General features: G+C 38.1%; 4 protein-coding genes across 6 annotated transcripts; 2 read left to right on the top strand and 2 right to left on the bottom strand.

Moving 5' to 3' along the window:
• The first annotated feature begins 1,266 nt into the window (after positions 1–1,266).
• Positions 1,267–3,353, top strand: LOC106328219 (cytochrome P450 71B2-like). 2 transcript variants are annotated; one of them, XM_013766629.1, is made up of 3 exons: positions 1,557–1,637; positions 1,708–2,193; positions 2,724–3,353. In XM_013766629.1, the coding sequence occupies exons 1-3, from the start codon at positions 1,557–1,559 to the stop codon at positions 3,336–3,338; spliced, it is 1,182 nt and encodes a 393-aa protein (XP_013622083.1). In that variant the 3' UTR covers positions 3,339–3,353. The 2 variants fall into 2 exon arrangements, with proteins under 2 accessions (XP_013622074.1, XP_013622083.1); XM_013766620.1 differs by having other exon boundaries at positions 1,267–2,193.
• Positions 3,354–4,926: 1,573 nt separating this feature from the next.
• LOC106314897 (exocyst complex component EXO70A1-like) lies at positions 4,927–7,656 on the bottom strand. Its single transcript, XM_013752701.1, has one exon. The coding sequence runs from the start codon at positions 7,247–7,249 to the stop codon at positions 5,213–5,215; it is 2,037 nt and encodes a 678-aa protein (XP_013608155.1). The 5' UTR covers positions 7,250–7,656; the 3' UTR covers positions 4,927–5,212.
• Positions 7,657–10,262: 2,606 nt separating this feature from the next.
• Positions 10,263–11,919, bottom strand: LOC106309106 (probable WRKY transcription factor 11). Of its 2 annotated transcripts, none has more exons than XM_013746198.1 (3): positions 11,121–11,919; positions 10,685–10,813; positions 10,263–10,597 (listed from the first exon to the last, which is right to left on the bottom strand). In XM_013746198.1, the coding sequence occupies exons 1-3, from the start codon at positions 11,801–11,803 to the stop codon at positions 10,423–10,425; spliced, it is 987 nt and encodes a 328-aa protein (XP_013601652.1). In that variant the 5' UTR covers positions 11,804–11,919; the 3' UTR covers positions 10,263–10,422. The 2 variants fall into 2 exon arrangements, with proteins under 2 accessions (XP_013601652.1, XP_013601701.1); XM_013746247.1 differs by having other exon boundaries at positions 10,264–10,597; positions 10,685–10,810.
• Positions 11,920–19,124: 7,205 nt separating this feature from the next.
• On the top strand, positions 19,125–20,216 carry LOC106329311. The gene has a single exon (XM_013767955.1). It carries the CDS (start codon positions 19,125–19,127, stop codon positions 20,214–20,216), a length of 1,092 nt encoding a protein of 363 aa, XP_013623409.1.
• The last annotated feature ends 364 nt before the right edge of the window (positions 20,217–20,580 follow it).

Raw genomic sequence — 20,580 nt, 5'->3', positions numbered from 1 at the left:
TTTGCCAAGATATTGATGTACTGCGCATCCTTATTTGTGAAACTTTGAGTTACAGACAGAAAAGGTTAAGCATTCACAGAGAAACAAAGTATTATATCATTTCCTCTCCAATTCATCATCTTCATCTCTGCCTGACGTGCGAATGCGATATTTGTGTCTCATGGTGACAACCAACACGTAGCTCTTTTTGGTTTTTGCTATTAAAGTGACAGATGTTACCACAGCTGTTGGGTATAAAAGGTCCAAAACGAAGGGTAAATCTTAATGGTAGCATAAAATCGTCAAAATATAAATCTAGTTACACAAATAATTTAGAATCACGTAAAATAGTTAAAACTTAAAATTCCTAAATAGTATTCCTTCTATTTCATATTAAGTGTTACTTTAACATTTTTTTTTGCTACAAAAAAAGTGTCATTTTAGAATTCAAATGCAACTTTCAGCTTAAAATTAATTACGAATGCATTGATTTTATAAATAATTTCATTGATCTCACGTACTATTGGTTGAATATGTGTAATTAATAAAATATTTAATGCATTTCAATCATTTTATTAATCAGTGTGAAAAATGTCAAAGTGACATTCTTTATGAAACAGAATGGATATTATCTTATCTTATAATAGAAAACCAAATTTAAATGTACACCAAAAAAATTGATAGTCACAACGTTCCGGTATGGTCCTCTGTATCTCCATGCTCGCGCCGACACAAATCAATAAGAAAACGTGCACGTGGGACGGTGGAAGAGTCTGAACTCTGAACATTGACAGTCCTACATGTTACGATGAATTTGCATTGATTTAAATCCACAAAAGTACTATCAACCACAAAAACCAACTTGATTTGGAAAGTTAACGTTACCACTTATCTTGCATGCAATAATTCATACAAAGACAAAGCTTAAGCCCATCTCTCCAAGAAACAAAGTCCTAGAAGAAAAATAAACAAGAGCAGAAAAATGGATCCCATTCAAACATAACCCAAGAACATAAACAAACTAGTTTTGATAGCCACAATCTTCCGGTTTGTCCTCTTTCTCTGCTCGAGCTTGCGACAAGACAAACAAAACCAGCTAAAACTCTTTCACGTGGAATACTCTCAACGATGGTGTTACATTTGTTTAAATCTACAAAACGTTGTGAGCCACAAAAAAACCACTTGTCTTTGAACGTCAACGTCATCAACTTTCTAGTATCTTCTTACCTATAAATAATTGATACAAAAACCAAGCTTAAGCTCATCTCTCCAAGAAAAAAAGAAAAAATGTCTATCTTTCTCTGTTTCTCATGGGTTTTCTTGCTTCTCACGTTTGTCTCGTTAATCTCTTTCGTGAGAAAGATTAAGGAAAACAAAACACTATATCTTCCTCCGAGGCCTCCAACGCTTCCCATCATCGGAAACTTGCACCAACTCGCAGGACTACCTCACCGTTGCTTTCACCACCTCTCCATCAAATACGGACCCGTGGTGCTTCTTCATCTCGGCTTCGTTCCAACCGTTGTCATCTCCTCGAGTGAAGCAGCCGAAGAAGTCCTTAGAACCAATGACCTTGGATGCTGCAGCAGACCAAAGACTGTCGCCACGGGAAAACTCTCATACGGTTTCAAAGACATCAGCTTCGCGCAGTACGGCGAGTACTGGCGAGAGATGCGGAAGCTCGCTGTCGTCGAGCTATTCAGCCTCAAGAAGGTTCATTCATTCAAGAACATCAGAGAGGAAGAGGTTGGATTCATGGTGAAAAAGGTTTCAGAATCTTCTTTAAAACAATCTCCTGTTGATCTAAACAAAACCTTTTTCTCTTTAACCGCAAGCATCATTTGTAGAGTGGCTTTAGGACAGAACTTCAACGAGAGTGGGTTTGTGATTGAACAAGATAGAATCGAAGAGCTTGTACGTGATGCATTGGTTGCTCTTGGTAGTTTCACTTGCTCTGATGTTTTCCCTGGTGGACTTGGGAGATTGTTAGATTGGTTGTTTGGTGGACACAAGAGGATAAACAAAGTGTTTGAAGAGCTTGATGCCTTTTACCAGCATGTGATTGATGACCATTTGAAGCCTGAAGCAGCAGGGAAGAAAGCTATTGACTCTGCGGCGGATATTGTTGCACTCTTGTTGGATATGATGGAGAAACAAGGGAAGAAAGATTATTTCAAGCTGATCAACATTAGTAATATCAAGGGAGTACTCATGGTAATAATCTCAAATCTATCTTGCTAAGTGTTACATTATACTCACTCATAAAAAAAATATCATTTTCACATATTCGCATAAAGTAAGAAATAATTGAATTATATTTATATTTTCAATAAATGCATTTGTTTAACCAGTAGTTTTGAGATAAATTAAATTATTTATAAGATTGAAGCATTTTTCGATTAGTATTAAAATTAAAATAGATGAAAATTGCATTGAAATTATAATACCATTTGTGAATCAAGAAAAAAATATCAAAATGATATTTTGTAAAACAAAGAGAGTATTAATTACAAAGATACAGTCTCCATGTAGGTAGCAGTAAGATGGATTTTAAAACCAACTACTAGGACCAGACCACTATACTACAATTATATAGGTCTTGATCATTCATTTCATTTGTTTGCATCTGATTTTACGTGACCTTCACGTTACCAAAACAAAAATTCACATACAAATGCAAACACTGACTTGATTTCCAAACCTTGTGCTTATATGTGTTTTTATGTATTTTTGTGTTTTGTCAGAACATATTTCTTGCAGGGATAGATACAGGAGCTATAACCATGATATGGGCCATGACAGAACTCGTTAGAAACCCTAAAGTGATGAGAAAGGCACAAGAAGAGATCCGAACCACCCTAGGGCTCAACAAGGAGAGGATCACTGAAGAAGACGTTGACAAAGTTGGTTACCTAAAGCTCATAATCAAGGAAACGTTTAGGCTACACCCAGCAGCTCCATTATTAGTCCCCAGAGAAACAATGTCTCACGTCAAGATCAACGGCTACGATATACCTCCCAAAACACAAATCCAACTCAACGTATGGGCCATAGGACGTGACCCCAGGCGATGGACCGATCCTGAAGAGTTCATCCCTGAACGGTTTGCTAACAGTTCTGTAGATTTCAGAGGACAACACTTTGATCTGTTGCCGTTTGGTTCTGGTAGGAGGAGTTGTCCTGGAATGCCTATGGCGCTTGCTTCCGTGGAATTAGGACTGTTGAGTTTGCTTTACTTCTTTGATTGGAAGTTGCCTGAAGGGATGGTTAGTGAAGAACACATTGATATGGAAGAAGCTGGTAATCTTACCGTTGTAAAGAAACAGCCTCTTCTACTTGTTCCTGTTCGACACCATTGATGAGCATCGAGCTGCCACAAAAGCTTGATCTCGTTATCTTATTCGTTTGCGTATTTTTAATCCTCATTGAAAGAGGACGAGTTTAAATGGTAAGACTCTCTATATATTTGTGCGTTGTATAAGAAATATGTGTATGAACAACGTAATAATATCAGTATGCATTAAGAAATTGGTTTATTGGAGTGCGCGATAAAATCCGTTTAGAGGCTAATATACCGTACCATGTTATATAGTGTAATCGTAGGGATGTCAAAATGAGCTATAGCTCATGAGCTGGCTCAGCTCAGTTCTGTTTTTCATGACCATAATCTTTATATTTTTAGCTCATTTAATAAATGAGTTTAATGATCGAGCTAAAATTAGAACACCAGTTATATGAACGAGACTCATGAGTTTGTTCATTTTTATACTTTTTATACATATATACTTATACATATATATATATATATATATATATATTATATTTGCATAACTTCTAATTTTTTTATGTAAAAAAAAAGATAATTTATATATTTATCATATTTATCTTCTAAAATTAAAATGTAAAACATACATAATATATAAGTCATATTTCTATATTTATCATATAAGTCAACTTACATATATGTTATATTATATATGATTTTTTTTAGTGACTTACGGGCTTTACTTTTGAATGATGTAGGATTTGTTTGAACTAGATGATATGCAAGATGCTACGGAGGAAGGAAAATCTGTCTTGGGTATGTATATGTATCTCGATGAAGCAAAGTTTAATAGAGAATGAATATCATGATCGATTATTAGTTATTGACCTAACTCACACCCAGAAACTAGCTCAAGAGTGGAGCTAGTATTAAACAATTATTTAATACATATAAATTTTATAAATATATATTACCATTTATATAAGATAATTTAAAAAAAAAATTGAAGAATACCTGCGCGGGTGCGCGGATCAAGTTTTAGTGTTCCTTGTAAGAAAAGTGAAACATCTACTAATCTCTAATTTGTGGCTTTGGTTCCCTTTAATCTAAAGATATGTGGTAAAAATAGCTAACTAGGTTATCCTTACATTTGAAATCTTACAGCAAATGTTTCATGTGCCTGAAATTGTGGGAGTATTTGACTCGTTTTTAATCAAATAACCTACATATATACATACTAATACTCTTAAAATGGGATTGATTAGTTTCTGAAGCGTATAAAAATCAGTTCATCACAACTGTTGAGGTCATCACAACTGTTGAGGTTAATCAATTTTGTGATTGTGTTTGTTTTGGTTAGGTTATGAAAAAAAGATTTAATGTATGTTAGCCAACAAATGGTTGTAAAGGTTAAGCAAATTGTTAAATTTAATTAAACATATTGTCTTTTTTTCATTTGACAACTATTATTTTGTGGACAATATACAATTGATTATGTCATAATTGTACGATGAATTTGTGGTTTCTGAAAATTACAATAATACTTTGAGCATCGCATTAGCATTGTAAAAACTCCTAAATACTTGAATGGTTACTATGTGGTACAACTACATTCTTGATTTTCTCATAAAATTAAGTCATAAAATTAAGAGCCAAATTGAACATAAAATTAAGAGCCCATCTGCCACTTAATAACACTGATTTACTTTCTCTAAAATGGTTCGGTGATGCTGATCTGAAAATTCATAACAGTCACAAATGTAGAACAACAACTAAAGAACAAGAAACATGCTGATCTTCTGGTTATAACATTGAATAGAATAAAATGAAACTAAAGGGACTCGGATCAATGGCTAAAAAAGCTATACCTGATTGACAGTATTTATATACGTATAAAAAGAGTACATCTGCTTCCCCACTGAAGAAGAGCAGACACAATATGATCACAACAGAACATGGCATCTTCAATCAGACAACAGCGGAAGTAGTACGTCTAAGGTCAACCTCATTCTTAAGTTTCTCACTCGGCGGTGTTCCTTTAAAACTCCCATATCTCATAGGCTTAGGCATGTAAAGAGAGCTGAGCATCTTCTCCAAAGCCACCACTGTGTACCTCACGTACTTACTCGAACTCGCATCTTTCTCAACCAACGGCCCATAGTTTTGCATGTAGCTTCTGTAAACAGGCACAACCGCCTGAACAATCTGCTGACAAACTCTATCCCTCAGATCCTTCTCAGGCACAACCCACGTAGACTGCTTCTTATACATCTCATCGAACGCATCGTTGAAAGCCTTCAGCCTCTTCTTGACGAGATCACGAGCCGTGGCGTGTCCACCAGAGAAGATGATAAGCCCTTCCCTACTCAGATGGCTAGGGAGCTTCCCCCAGCTGTCTCTGAGAAAGACTGTAGCGTAATACTCTTTGTACTGATCATGCTCCTTCAGCCACGCATCTCCCAACTGATCTCCGATCCTCGTACCTTTCAAGTTCTTGTATAGATGATAATGATTGTTCATACCGAAGAAATGAGAAAGCGTTTGATCCGGATACGCTTTCATCCACGCGTCCATGTTCTGCTCAATCATTTTGATTATCCTAAGCACCTCAACCATAAGCTGATTCTCTTGAAACCTCTCTGATCTCCAGCTTTTGTGTATAAGCAGGACTTGAGTGAGCGTTGATTTGTACTTATCTCCTATAAGTTTGTTGCAGTAGTCAGTCACAAAACTGACTAGCCTAGGCACCCCGCCGTCGCTAGGCGGCGGGATTTGCTTCTGGATCTTCACTTGAGGCAGAAGCTCCCAGAAGATCTCAGCTCCGCCGTCGATCAGCTTCTTGATGAGGTCTCTTGTGAAGTTCTGGATCTCTATACAAGCTTCTCCGCCGAAGAGACGGTTGAAATCAGCTCTCAGCTTGTTTAAAGAAGTAAAGATGTCTAACAGCTTCAGAAGCTTGATCGGATCTTTTTTACTATCAGCGACAGTTTTACCAAACTGGAGAAAGGCAAGCATCCCCGCTTGAGCAGCTATCTTTGAGAAGCAATCCATCCAAAGACTGGAGCCGAATCTCTCAAACACCTCGTTGCAAAGCTTGAACTCTGCTTCGAAGAGATGCTTAACAGCAAACTCCAAATGATTCCCCCACTGAGATATATAACCTTCTATGCTCTGGACGTCGTTGAACTCAGTGACAGTGATGTCTAGATAGTCCAGGTCAAGCGCTTGAAGACTAGCTCTAACGTTAGAGCTCCTCACTTCCACGTACACCGAAACGCATTTCTCGAGTCTGTTGTTCGCTCTGAGCCTCCCGAGGATGGCTTGCAGTTTGTGGATTACAGTCACAGGCAGCTGAGACGGCGCGATGCAAGGCTGCTGCTCTCCTAACGAAGACGGAGACGCCATAGGAAGTGGAACGCTATTGTCCTGTAACAGCCTCCTGAACTCGTTCTCCAGCTTGTCTAACGCAGCGTCCTTAAGCCCACCATCAAGCTTAGCTTTCTCTTGTTGAAACTCTCTAAGCAATCTCAAGGACTTCTTCAGAGTCGAAAGATACTTCTCATCAGCAACGCTGTGATCTTCCAAATACTCGACGATATCTTCCAGCCACTGGATAGCTAACCCGCAGTTCTCACCTAGGAACCTCAACGCTTCCTCTAACCGCTTTAGAACCGATAGATAACCGGAGAGGTCGTTCTTGGGGTCGGATAGCAAAGACTTCTCGAGTCCGTGGACAGCGTCGAACACTTTGAGGACTGCAGCTGCAGGACCAACGGCTCTGTTGATGTGGCCACCAACAGCGATTAGAGCTTCTCTATCTGCTCGGATAGGTCTCACAGCGGCTTCGAGGGAAGGTAGTCTCTGCTCAATCTCGTCAAACCTAGGACCGGTTTTCTCCAAAGCTAAACCGATGGATTTTGATTTCTCTAGACTCGATTTTAGAGAGTTTCTTGCTGATATTAAGCTTCGAATCCCTCGTTCCACAGCACCAGAAGGTTCCGCCATTGTTAATAAAGCAATAATCCTAATAAAAATGGAAACTTTATCACTCTTCCTTGTTTTTTTTTTTTACTCAGACAAGTTTCGAGAAATCAAACTAAACCCGGAAACTAGTTTAGCAATAAAAAACAAACAAAACCCAGAAACAGAGATTTCCACAGCTACCAATCAACCGTTGAAAGGAGGTTACTTTATAAACTAGGAGAACACAGATGAAAGAGATGAAGTTGAGGTAAGGTTCTGCTGTGTTGAGTCGTCGGGGAAGAGTTGATCCGGCGACAAAAGAGAGAGTTTTTGACGGAAGAATCGAGACGGTGTGAGTTTTTTCTCCAGAGAGAGAGAGATGCCCAGAAATTAAGAATATTAAAAAAACGAGATTAAACCCAAAAGAGAGAGAAGAAGATCGAAAAGAGAAAGGCTTTATTGTTTTTCGGCAGTTTTATTTTTTTATTTTTCTCGCGATGCCCGACGGAAACTGCCAAAGTGCATGACGACAGTCCATCACAGAGTTTTACGGCATTGCTTGCGACTTTGGTTAAAAAAACTTGTTATCAAAAAATCTATAAACTAATCAAAATGGTAATCACATGACTTTTTGTTTGATAATTGTTTTTTAAAGCATTTTCTGTCGAAAAATTATGCTTAATTTGTGATTTACTTTAAGAATATTTTTTCTTAAAAGTGTGTTCATATTTTTCGAATCTTTTTTTTTTGTCATGAATTTTCTAGATTAATTTCGTACAGACCTATGAGCGTCTGCTTTTAGTGGCAGTTTACCACCATATTCAACGGGTAACGTAAGAGTTAGGCCCGAATTAAATCACTTGTACAGTTGTACTACAAAAAAATAAATGTCTAAGATGTCACCAAAAGTTCCAAAATAAATTTTACGTTGACCATTCTCTTTTAAAGTGTGATAGTAAAATTCATCTTTGAAAGCAGTTAAGTTCAGATAATATACTAAAAACAGTAGTAGTTGGGAAAAATAAATAAAATAGTAGTACCATTTATCTATGATATATTTATAATCATATTCAGATATATTCTTAGTATATGAGTATGAATGTAACTGGTATACCTGGTACATAACCTTGTTTGTAGCTAAGTTTTTTTACTCTGAAATAATATGATTGGCCCAGCCACTAGATTTCAGGTTTAAGATCATGTTTAGTTATGTATTATGTTTTACAACTATATTATATTTAGTTAAATCATCTGTTATGTATGACTAGGATCTATATAGTTGAATCATCTTTTATGTATGACTTCTTCTTGGCTTCAACTATGCTACATATATCTGCCCGTATAGTTAAATGTTTTTTAAAGGATGTATATTTTGGCAGAAATAATCAAAGTAGTTAAGCTAGATTGGTTAATCCGTGAATTATAAATTGAACTTAAGTCCAACAGGCAACAGGTACCTGTGGTTTGTCTATTGCCTCGCACATCATGATAGGTTTTATTTAGGAGAGTTACATTAATGCCTAAAACAACATATATAATCTTGCTAAAAAGCGTAATTGCTTGGACTTTTGTTGTGGGGGTTTGATAGCTTTACTTGGGCCTGCCTACTAGTACATGATGCGATGTAGCCCATGGTTTAAATTGTAATATGTAACTTTCACTATCAAAAGGTGTTCAAAGCCTTTGGTTTTGAAAGATTTTGCGAGAAAGACAGGAACATTTGTCGCAACACAAAAGGCTTACAAGCTCTACGAGAATCTCAATTGAGTATCTTCTTTAGGCCTGAAACTTTTATCCGAGATCCGGATTCGATCCGTGATCCGATCCGAATTCGATCTGAAAATCCTGATATCCGAAGAGACCGAATCCGGATCCGAATAGTAAAATGTTGGATCCGTCAAAGCCGAATCCAGATCCGGATATCTTGATTTTTTAGTCCGGATATCCGGATCCGTAAATTTTATTAATAACTATTTCAAAATAGTAATATCTATATATAAAAACTAATTTTATTTAATATATTTTCATTTTTATAATAGTATATAAAAATTTTATGTAAATTTTGTAATATTATACTTAGAAATAATTAAAAACATTCTATATATTTTTATTTTTAAATTATTGTTAATATTTTATATATATTAATATTATTTTTTATTTATTTTAAGGATCCAAATCCGGATCCGGATATCCGCCGGATATTATAATTTTTAGAAGGATATCCGACACCCGGATATGCGCGAACCCCAGATCCGGATAAGGATAGTAAAATTATGGATCCGCCGGATATCTTAAAATTGCCCGGATAACCGATCGGTCCCAAGCCTAATCTTCTTATACCACATAATTTGGATTTATATACATGTTATCGTGCATCTTTAATTATTTTTGTTGGTGGGGCAAAGCGTTAGTGGTCTTTGATTTTTCCTTCCTAACCAGAAACTGAAACTTTGTTACTAAAAAACTCATACCCTTAACATTGCGAGAACTTGTCCTTCTCCAACTTTGTATACATCGTGCCAAAGTGTTTGCCTTATCATTATGGATCATTGTCAGATGAGTCAGATTATATAATAATAATTCATTATAAACACAAAAGCCTAAGTATGTTGATATAAATGAGAATTTGAGAGGAGAAAATGAATAAGAAATTGTCTTTGGAAGAGGAAAAAAGTTGTCAAACGAAACTTCGTCCGAGACTCCAAGCCCAACACCCAAATGCATAAAGAAAGTAATATAGCTGACCCTTAATTTGTTTCGAACCCACCATAAGATAATAAATTAAATTCACATTTATTTTAAAAAAACCTCAAATTATACGTGAGTTCAACACCCAAATCCACCTAACACATTAATAACTCATTGACTTTCTAATCATTCACCCTCTAGTCAAACTTTACATTTAAAAACTCCCCAACAGCCACCAACTATATATTTATATCTGTATTAATAAAAACAAAAGAATGAATAATTGAAAAAAATGAAGTCCGTAATCTTTATATATTATTGGTGCGCGATTAATTCCATAACCACTACCTTATATCCGTACCGTATATGCTGATATTGTCTAATATTTATAACGCACCGCGAGATCATTTTCATAGAAATATATTCCACCAGAGACTATTTTCTAATTAAAATATTTTAAGTAAGAAAATATACAAATCATTCCATCTAGTAATAAAAAAAATTAAAGAAAACAGCACAAGTCAAAATCATGCCGAAGCAAACACCAAATCATTAACGCCTGAAACATTCATTTGCATCGGAGATTGTTTGTGATGGTGCTCTCCTTCGTAAGTCACTATAAGCATAGCTGGATCATCCAAAGCTCGTTCCACATGTTTCCTCGCCGGACATCCTCTAAACGTACTACACTTGTAGTAACCACTGGATCATAACACTTAGATTTTGATCACGTATTCAGACAAAACAAACATCAGCGGTAGATACTATAAGAGTGTAAAAGATAGTTACCGTGGGTGTGGTGAGCCCTTTATAGGTTTTTGACCGTACTTCCTCCAAGAAAACTCGTCCGGTGGAATATCGGCGATCTTTGAACTTATTGCCGGTACCCTCACGGTTCTCTTCGGCCGATTTTTTCTGCTTTAGTTAATAAATAAAAGATAATTAATTAACGAAATTAGTTTAACTAATGGTTTGTAGCTTGCGGTGATTAGCTAAAAATAAGCTGCGTGCATCAGGGGTTTAAAAGTCAACTCTCTAGTCATTGTCGGTTTGCCACAATAAAATACGAGGGATACATTTAAATAACCGGTAAATTATACTAAACCGGGAATATATCCAGCTAATTAAATTTGTTAATTAATAAATAACGCGGGTAATAGTCAACTTAGCGTTGAATATTCGAAAATTAAATAACGGAAGTGACAGGTGGATGACGTAACAATACCTTTTCTTACAATGGCACTTGCCGTGTCCGGTGCCTGAGATTTTGCCGGAAAAATCCCGAGAGTGCTCATGCTCGATGCATCTTTTCCTATAAGGATGACCACCAGCCAGCGGCGGCTTACCGGAGGATGTGACAGTCTGCGACGGAGCAAAGATTGAAGATCCCTTGGACACGCTGCCGTCTCCGGTTAACGCTGACGTCATGAAGGAAGAGCTTAAAGAAACGCTGAAGTTCTCCTTGGAGAACTCCAGCTCGGAGCTCTTGGAATTGGATCCGAAGATGCTCGGTTTAGTGAAGTCGAGTGTTACGCTCGGCCTCGACGGAGTCACAACAACCGGAGGGAGACTCGTTGTTGCTCTCGCCGGCTGAGAAACAACCGGAGCTTCAGATTGAGCGGTTTTTACGATTTGACTCTGTTGTATCGGAGGAGATGAGGAAGTTGAGTGAACCGGTCCGCGTCTGAACCGGGCGTGACCTGTGCGGTTAAGGAGAGAAATAACGGTTTTGAATTTGGAAACGGTGAAGTCGGTGATCTCAGAGCAGTCAACGTTGCTGTGTTGTTCAGGGCGGTTAGTAGATAGAACGCGAATCAGATGTTCCATGCTCTGTAGACCTTGCGATGCAGCTTCCTGAATAGCCTTTTGATCATCCATCTTAGGGAAACGCATTAGATCAACGGCCATGATGAGCTCACTGTATAGCTTCTTTGGTTTTGTTGCTCTGAGGAAATGAGAGGAACGTTTGAAGACGAGAGAGAGAGAGAGAGAGGTGGTGGATGAGAAGAGAGAGGGAGGATGGCGTGATATATGGGGAAAGGAGGTGACCGGGTCAGGTTGTGTGATTAAAGTCAACTGGTAAGGTTTTGATCTAACGGTTGCGATTGAGTTGAGTCTTTCCATGGAATAAAGCAATCAAAGAGTTTGGTCTCCTCCTCAAGTTCGAGGTAACTGGGCCCCAGCTGGCATCTGAATTTTATTGTTTATTCAAATTAAAGATCCTTTTAAAAACAAAAATCGTGACGCGCCATCTTTTATAATTTGTTTACAAAATTTGTTATCAAAAAGTGGAAAAAAAAAACTGTGGCTTAATCAAATGTGTGGAAGTTTCTATAAATTTATAAATTTGTCAATGATTCATTCACACACAGAAACAAGCAAAATAGTGCAAATTACAACATGATGATAAAATGTCAACATAATTCACACTCGATGGAGAGAAGAGGCCCAGCTGGATTTTGGTTGAGACAAGAAGGTAGGAGTTGTCAAGGAGTAGATGAATGATTAAAAAATAATAACTGGCATATTTGACTTCGTAAATGTTAATTATATTTTATTGTGTGTTCCATTTTGAATCTTCTTTATTCTTTCAAGTTCTATGGACTCTAGTTATTGTCAACCATAATTACAATTAATTATAATTCGATAGGTTGCCTGTATAATTTGATGACCCTGTTAAAGTGTTTTCATAACAATTAAAACCTATCAATCAAAGGAAAAATTCTACTAGAAATTGAGTGCAAAAAAGCCGGAATTAAGAGAGAGGAGACCGAAGTAATTTTCTTTCTTTGGTCTCTCTATCTCCGCCGACTAAACCCTAGTTTCTTCATCTTAATCTTGCTCGAAGAGGTCGGCGGCAGCTTTGGCTGTCGGCCTCCTCCACTTGTTAGTTGTAGCTTGCCTCAACCATATCCGCTACGTTTCAGAATCGCTGTCTCCTCCTTCTTGTCTCTAGGTTCTGGATTTTTGTCACTGCAAATCTAATCGGAAGTCTGGTGAGTGCCTCTCTTCCCTGGAACCCAGTCGAGGTCGAGACGGTCTCGTGAATCATGGTGGCTTTGCCTCTCCGTCTCTCCAGACCGCCAGCGTTAGATCTGGGTCAGATCTAAGCCCAAGCCATCGTGATTAGTTTGGAAGCGTCGCTGCCTCTCCTCTCATCACGCCCGACTTGCCTCCTGGTGGTATGTCAGTCGCGTAGATCCAAGGTGCGTAGAGCCTCTCCTCAGGATTTGTTCCTCTGAGAGCGGCGGAGCCGTGGTTCTCCGCTGAGAGCCTCTTCTTAACTTCAAGTATCAGCTTCCATGGTAATATCTGTTGTTGCTCTGTTTCTCTCTGTTGTGCTTTGATGGTTGATGCTCAGGGTCCTTCAGGACAGACCCATTGTGTCTCTATAAACCACGCTGGAAGGGACTTGCTTTTGATGGATTTTTCCTGTTTTCAAAAAGTCGTATGGCTTCTCCCAATCTTCAACTCCGTCTACAAGCTTTGGCTGCTCCTCTTTCGAGTGTGAGCTCTCCGAGAGGCTTCTGGTTTCGGTTTCAACGGAGCGTACCTCAGCATGCACCGGAGTAGATTGCATGGCCCTTTGTCGTCGCGGCTGAGAGAATTCGTGGAGTCTTCCTAAGCCTGCACCGGAGTGGTAGCTGGCCCTCCGTCGTCGCGGCAAAGAAACTCTTTGGATTTCCTCTAAGGTAAACCGACTCTGCATAGCCTTCACCATTATTGGTACCTGGAAGCGCTTGTAAGGAATCTTTGCTGATGTTTGATGCTTAACTGATAGGTCGAAGTCTTGTTCTGTTGATCAAACTTGTGATCTTAATTAGATGTTTAGGGTTTTTTATTTTTTTTTCGGCATTTTTCATCTGAATGGCTTAGTTGCATATTTTGATTGCAATTCTTTGTAGTGAGACCTTCGTTATCTTGTTAATGATATTTACCCTTTAGCAAAAAAAAAAAAACAATTAAAACCTGGTGGAAGACTTTTACTTTTCAACAACAGATATTAAATTATTATTACCATAAATTTTTTTTTTTTTTGGACAACTATTACCATAAACTCTATTGAAAGGATTTTCCGCATTATTCTAGAAACCCTCTTCACTTGACATTATGTCATTGTGGTAAGCAAAGTCTTTCTTAACTTCTAATTCGCCTAATTATCTACTTGTATTGGGAATCAACTAATAATATTTCTAACTAAATACTATAAATACTGGTTTAACTAAAGTTCTACTAGACAGGGATTACTGAATACGACTAATGAGAAGAAATGGTGACTATTTAAAATTAAGAGTATTATTAGCTGACGAATAAAAAAGTAGTATTTTTAGCAAAAAAAAGTAATACTACGAAAGGAAAAAGATTATCATCTCTTTAAACACAGAGCCATTGACTATCTCGGTAAGCGGGTGGTCCCGTTAACTCATATACGAACCATCAGATATTTCTAAAGGTTGATCCGACGGTGTATCTGTGAATGCTAATGTTGACTACTGTTTATGATATGAACCTAAAATTTTACAGCCAGCTATTTGGTTCTCCTCACGTGTCGAATTTGTAATGTCTCGTGTATTGATGAGATTATAAAAAGAAGAGAGAAAATAAACTGAAATAAACAATTTCGCAAACTAATTATTGTGACAGTTTAAATTTATTCACCAAAATAAAGAAGATTTCATGCAGGTTGTAGACAAATACTAAATAGTAAACCAATATTTTACTTAAAAGCACCTTTATTAATTCCTTAGCTGCATGGAACGCCATTGTTTCAACATTTATCTTCTTACTTATATACATGTCTATTTTATGATCTCTTTTCATGAGATCAATTCACTCGTGAATGCGATTATATTCTGTAGTCCGGTTTTCGTGTAATAAACTATACGATTAGTCATGTGAACAGAAGCACAGATCGTGTTGTGTGCGCTAATAACGTGCCATTGACGTAGACCCAAACCACGGGTTGTTATTTAAAACACCATTTTTTGTCAACGATTAAACTATAACATGGGGTAGTTGACCTAACAAGTTGTATTATTATTGTCGTGCACGTCGATCATCTATGCATTTACAAATTGCAATGCAAGAAAATATCATTTTCTGTATTTTATAAGAGAACATCAAAACAATGAAATATTTTAGTTCTTTCTTCAACTTCTTGGAAGATATTAATAATCTTAAATTTCATATTATTTTGATGCATAACTGTAAAAACAAATTGCGTTATTTAGCTATTCATCTTAATCATGAGGAAACATGAAAGTGCCCGAAGAGGCCGAAGTAGATTAAGATACAAGTAGTTAATGAGACTGTTCCTCTAACCTATGTTTTGGGATTATATTTGGAAGCAAATCCATCAAAATAGAATAATCAGTAGTATATATATAAACGCATAATATATGAACCATGCATAGCTCCAAACACCACATTGGTAGCTTTCGGATAACACTGTCTCGCACCGATGGCTTCACGAACACTATACGGTCCCAAACACGATCCCCTCGAAACCAAAAGAGATATATATTCTCAACAAGAATTGAAGCACATATACTTTCATGTTGTTTTCCTTTGGTACCACCTAGAAAAAAACATAAGTTATAAAGAGGCCCACGATCCTCGTCCATTCTTCTTATCTATTAAAGATTCTTTTCCAAAGTTTTCTCATGTGCTTTAATATGACGTGTTCATGCTACCGATTAGTATTCAACTATTTTGTCATGCACCTTAGTTTCAACAAGCAAGTATAGATAGATATATCATAATTAATAGTTCCTTTTTATCGTCAGATAACAGAACACAAGCCAACAAAGCACACTGATATACGAGATTTAAGCCATACTTCAAACATTTTAAACTCCTCTCCCTCTCTCCAACTCCACGTTATTCCCACGATGGCAAAACTTGGTGAAAACGTATCTTCAGACATGTGTGTTAAAGATACTCAACACGTTCTTGTTCCAGAGTGTTGTTTCCAGTATTTAATTAAGTTTTCCATATATAGAAAACCATCCTCGTTTTTGTAATCCCTTCTCAATAATTAATCAAGTTTTTCTAATAAGCAGGTGAAAGAAACATGTTCGTTTGTATCTCTACAATATTATGCAATATTGTCACACATCAATTGTTATACGATGCGACCGAAGCTTCTTAAATTATATAGGAGACGTGTTAACATTTAGCAATAAGTTGCTAATTGAACGGAAGTTAAGTAGTGCGGAATTTTAAAGGGTTAAAAGTTTAAACCAAATATAACTCTTTATTAAAAGAAAAATATAATAACCACGGTCATACGCATAACTAACACTATAGTTTACTGTTATATTAATTCGGATGGAACCCGTCACCATTGATTCTACGAGGAGGTTTGGCACAGAGGTTTAACTTTATTAAGAGGTCAATGTAAAGACAGTAGACATGGGTTTATTCTATGAGCGTTGACATATTATTGCACACACGGATTTCACACGCATTTGAGAAATAAATGCCTCTTATCTTTGACGTTTACGTTTTGACTAGAATATTCAATAGTATATGTTTGTGTGCTAAGTGCTAACCATATTCTCACATTGGCAATACTGTTTATATTGATCTGTATGATTATTTATGAAATTGTTAAATGCAGAAGATTTTGATCATACATAACAAAGATGTTATCTCGTAAAGTAATGATAAACATGGGATTACAAACAAGCAAATACAAAACCAACTAGCTGCAGAGTATTATTTGTTTTGTTGTTATACTCCTGATAAGGCATGATTGTACTTAACACATGCATTACCTTGTCTAGTACTATGGCATGCATGTTGCCGGTTTCACACAAAATTAGTTTCCGTTACGACAAAAGTCAAAACAATAGTATAGACTCTGATAGGGGTGGTCGTTCGGATACCCATTTAATATATGGTGTTTTATACATCTTGTATATATGTTTTTCAATTGGTTTTCAAGTCTTTATAGAGTCTTCTTAGTCCTTTTCGAGTCATGGTCTGGAGTTGCATTGGATGGGAGATGGACCAGCTGGAACAAAAGAGGCAGAAAACAGTGTAATTTGGTGATTTTCACACAAAACAGTCTTGATGACTGTTCCGGATAGCGGAGCAACCCGAGTGGCTGTTCCGGATAGCGGAACAACCAGAGTGCATGTTCCAGCGGCGGAGATTTTTAAGGAAACTACAACTTATTTCGGGATTTGCCCTAATCTCTCTATTTTCTCTCCCAGCCGCCTGTGGCTTTGATATATCTTCTTTTTCTGTTTCTCCTGACTATTCTACGCTTTTTTCTTTGAGAAGAAACCAGACCTTAGAGTTGGAGACTTGAGATTTGGCTACTTTGTAAAGGGAGAAGGCCATCTCTCTCGAATTAGAGAAGAACCCCCTGAACCCTATTACTTTATTTCAATCATATTTCATGTTGCTTTATATCTCTGTCTCTGTGTTTTCTTGCTTCATGGCTGAGTAGTCAGCTTGCTTAGTATAGGGTGTTAGATCCGTGAACTTGACATAAATAAGTTATAAATCGATTGTCTTCATTCATTGTTGTTCTTAAGGCTTGCATCAAGTTAACCACTTAGTGTCTGATTCTAGGTTTAATCTATTCACCAAAAGTGTTATAGGTTCCTAGACATAACTTGAATGAGCATTGCATCCCTAACCAGCGAAAATAGATGTTAGGGTGTTTTGTGAACATATCGGACTTGATCTTTATTGCTTGCTGTCGCGTCTTAATCCAAACGAGAGTTAAGTATCAAGATCGATCAGCATAGGGGGTAGTACCACGACAGTGGACTGTTCTATTTGAGTGATCCGAGTTCTAGACTTGCTCTTAATTGAACTTGAATAATTGTTTGGTTCACACTTGTTTAACACCCGATCAAACCACCCTAGGCTAGCATTTTAATTATATGAATACTTTAATTAATCTTGTTACTTGTTTCTCACAAAACCCTCAAATCTTAAAACCCCCATATTGTTTTAGCTAAGTATTGATCCCATAAAGATAAAGTGTAACCGTTGGTCTCTGTGGATTTGATCCTAAAGTGCTATATCGACATACCATTCGATTGTGGTAGTGTGAACATTAGGTTTATTGGTGTGCGTATACACGTAATATCAATTTGGCGCCGTTGCCGGGGACCATCTTTTTACCTTTATTTTTCGGTTATTTATTTAGTCTAAGACCTCTAAATTGCTATATTCTTTTTGTTGCAACTAATTTTTCAGGTGCATTACCAGTAGACATACTCGGAGAGTTGGTAACATTTAGCAACCAGGAGCTAACAAGGTTAAAAAGAACAAACCGTCAACAATCAGGGCCGAACAACGCCATAATGGGCGACTACAACAATAAAGAGCAACTCACTGCTCAGTTGCAACAGATGCAACAACAGATGCTTCAGATGCAGCAGACCATCCAAGCTCAGCAGGATGTTGCTGAACAGGCTGCTCTCGTGCGGCAGGAACAACAGGCGCAGACTGTTCTAATCGGGCAGAGAAACCTTCCGCGTAACATCCATACTACACGCTCTGCCATTGTTCCTCCACCCTATACCAGGCAGGACTTCGAGATCAAGCCTGCTTTGATCGGTCTAGTACAGAGAAAAGTGTTCTCTGGTCTCTCTACAAAATTTCCAATGAAGCATGTTGAGAGCTTCGAAAAAGTCTGCAGTTTCACTCGTGCGAATGGTGTTCCACCAGATTACATCAGGTGCATGTTATTTCCATTCTCTCTTGATGGAAAAGCTGCACGGTGGTTGAACTCTCTCCCTACCGGCTCTCTCACTTCATGGGAACATGTCCGATCAGCGTTCCTCAGCCATTTCTACTCTAAGGCGAGAACAACTGCATTGAGGAATAAGATCACCTCCTTCAGACAGCTCACTGATGAGCCTTTCTGCGACGCATGGGAGCGCTTTAATGACTATCGCAGAGAATGTCCTCACCATGGATTTGATGATGATTACCTCTTGGACATTTTCTATGATGGAGTGGACTGGAAATACCAAGGTGCTCTAAACTCTGCGAGCAATGGAGACACGTCTTTAACATGGAACAAGCTACGGCCGGGCAGATTCAGAACCAGAACCAGCGACAACCGCAGAACAATCAGCAAGTTGTTCCAGCTACCGGGAACAATCAATCAGATGAGCTGAAGGGTCTGAGAATGATGATGCAATAGTTGTTGCAGGGTGAGCAGGTTCAGGCCAAGGGGTTGAATCAGGTAACCACATAAATGGACACTAGGATGGGCAACATGTTCACTGAGCTGAATTACAAGTATGACAATCTTGCGATCCATATAAGAAAGATCGATGTTCAGCTTGCTCAAACAGTTGAGAGTGTCAAGAGGCAACAAGAGACGCTCCCGGGAAGAACTGATAAAAATCCTAGGACTGAGCATTGTAATGCAATAGAGCAGCCGTTCACTGAGACTGTTCTAGGCGCAGAAGAAGACACAGAGCAGCCTGCTAGCTCTGCAGTAACTGCTCCCGACGAATCTGTTGAGACTCCTCCATCTCGAGTCTATGTTCCCAGGGTTCCCTATCCAATTCCACCTAGACATCTGATGGATCCCATTAGTGAAGAACATCTGATAGGTTTTAACAAGATGGTGAGAAAGCTTCCTAAAGAACTTGCATTCGAAGATGCTCTGCAGATTCGTCAATTGTTCAAGTTCTTTAAAAACTGTAGAGAGACTCAAGAGGAGATCAAGGTCCTCTATACCAAAGCACTGTCTACACCAGCACCGAAGGTATTGTCTAAGGTTGATGATCCTGGAAACTTTGTTTTCCCATGTTCTATCGCAGGAACAACCTTCAAGGACGCTCTTTGTGACTCTGGTTCATGTGTGAATCTCGTCTCAAAGGCTATTATAGACGATTTGGGTATTGCTGATGTTGAGCGTTCTCAGCTGACCCTGACCTTTGCAAACTCTTCCAGAGCAGTCCCATATGGAACCATCCGCAGCCTTCATGTTCAAGTAGGGGAATGTGTTGTTCCTGCTGAGTTTCAAGTTGTTGAGATGAACAAGGATCATGAGATGCCTTTGATATTTGGAAGGACATTCATGGCTACTGTTGGAGCAACCATCGATATGCCCAACAAGAGAGTCTGCTTCTCCAACATCAACAAGAAAGTTTTCTACAACGCTGTACCCACCATATCTTCCTCATCACACGCCTCTTGCATCTCAGTGTTTGATGTAGAAAAGCTGAAGGTTGTTCCAGAGAAGGAGCATGGTGATAAGGGTGAGAGCAGGTTGTTCTCTGATGAAGATCCTAGCACTGATCCTACTAAATTCAGAGGGAATTCAATGGTGAAATAGAAAGTCCAGAAGAAAAGGGTCAAGGGAGATCTTACAATGCCTTTGATACCTCTCAAGTGTGATGAGAACTCCATTAAGTATGAGGTAAAGTGCAAGGGTACCTCCAAACCGTTCTCTAAAGTCAGAGCCATTATCACACATGAGCTAAAGGAGAAAGGGAAAGCTGCTGTGAAAGGGTTGTTGAGCAGGGTTTTGAAGCTGAACATGTCTGATTGTGGAGCTTGTTTTGGAACAGGCCCTCCTGCTCAACCAGACTGATCCCAGTCACCAAGTCAAGCTAATGACTTAAACCAAGTGCTTGGTGGGAGGCAACCCACTGGTAAGTGTACATATAAGTTCGTTTTGTTTTTGTTTACTTATTTTT

Source organism: Brassica oleracea, chromosome C1 (assembly GCF_000695525.1).
Source record: "Brassica oleracea var. oleracea cultivar TO1000 chromosome C1, BOL, whole genome shotgun sequence".
Taxonomy (NCBI): domain Eukaryota; kingdom Viridiplantae; phylum Streptophyta; class Magnoliopsida; order Brassicales; family Brassicaceae; genus Brassica; species Brassica oleracea.
This window is presented reverse-complemented; position numbering and strand designations above follow the sequence as displayed.

Excerpts from the sequence above, each read along its gene's own strand:
- LOC106328219 (XM_013766620.1), top strand. The coding sequence starts at position 1,267 with ATGTCTATCTTTCTCTGTTTCTCATGGGTTTTCTTGCTTCTCACGTTT. Across the intron at positions 2,194-2,723 it reads ATATCAAGGGAGTACTCATG|AACATATTTCTTGCAGGGAT; the intron begins GTAATAATCTCA and ends GTGTTTTGTCAG.
- LOC106314897 (XM_013752701.1), bottom strand. The coding sequence starts at position 7,249 with ATGGCGGAACCTTCTGGTGCTGTGGAACGAGGGATTCGAAGCTTAATA.
- LOC106309106 (XM_013746198.1), bottom strand. The coding sequence starts at position 11,803 with ATGGCCGTTGATCTAATGCGTTTCCCTAAGATGGATGATCAAAAGGCT. Across the intron at positions 10,814-11,120 it reads AAGTGCCATTGTAAGAAAAG|CAGAAAAAATCGGCCGAAGA; the intron begins GTATTGTTACGT and ends TATTAACTAAAG. Across the intron at positions 10,598-10,684 it reads AAGGGCTCACCACACCCACG|TGGTTACTACAAGTGTAGTA; the intron begins GTAACTATCTTT and ends GTTATGATCCAG.
- LOC106329311 (XM_013767955.1), top strand. The coding sequence starts at position 19,125 with ATGGACACTAGGATGGGCAACATGTTCACTGAGCTGAATTACAAGTAT.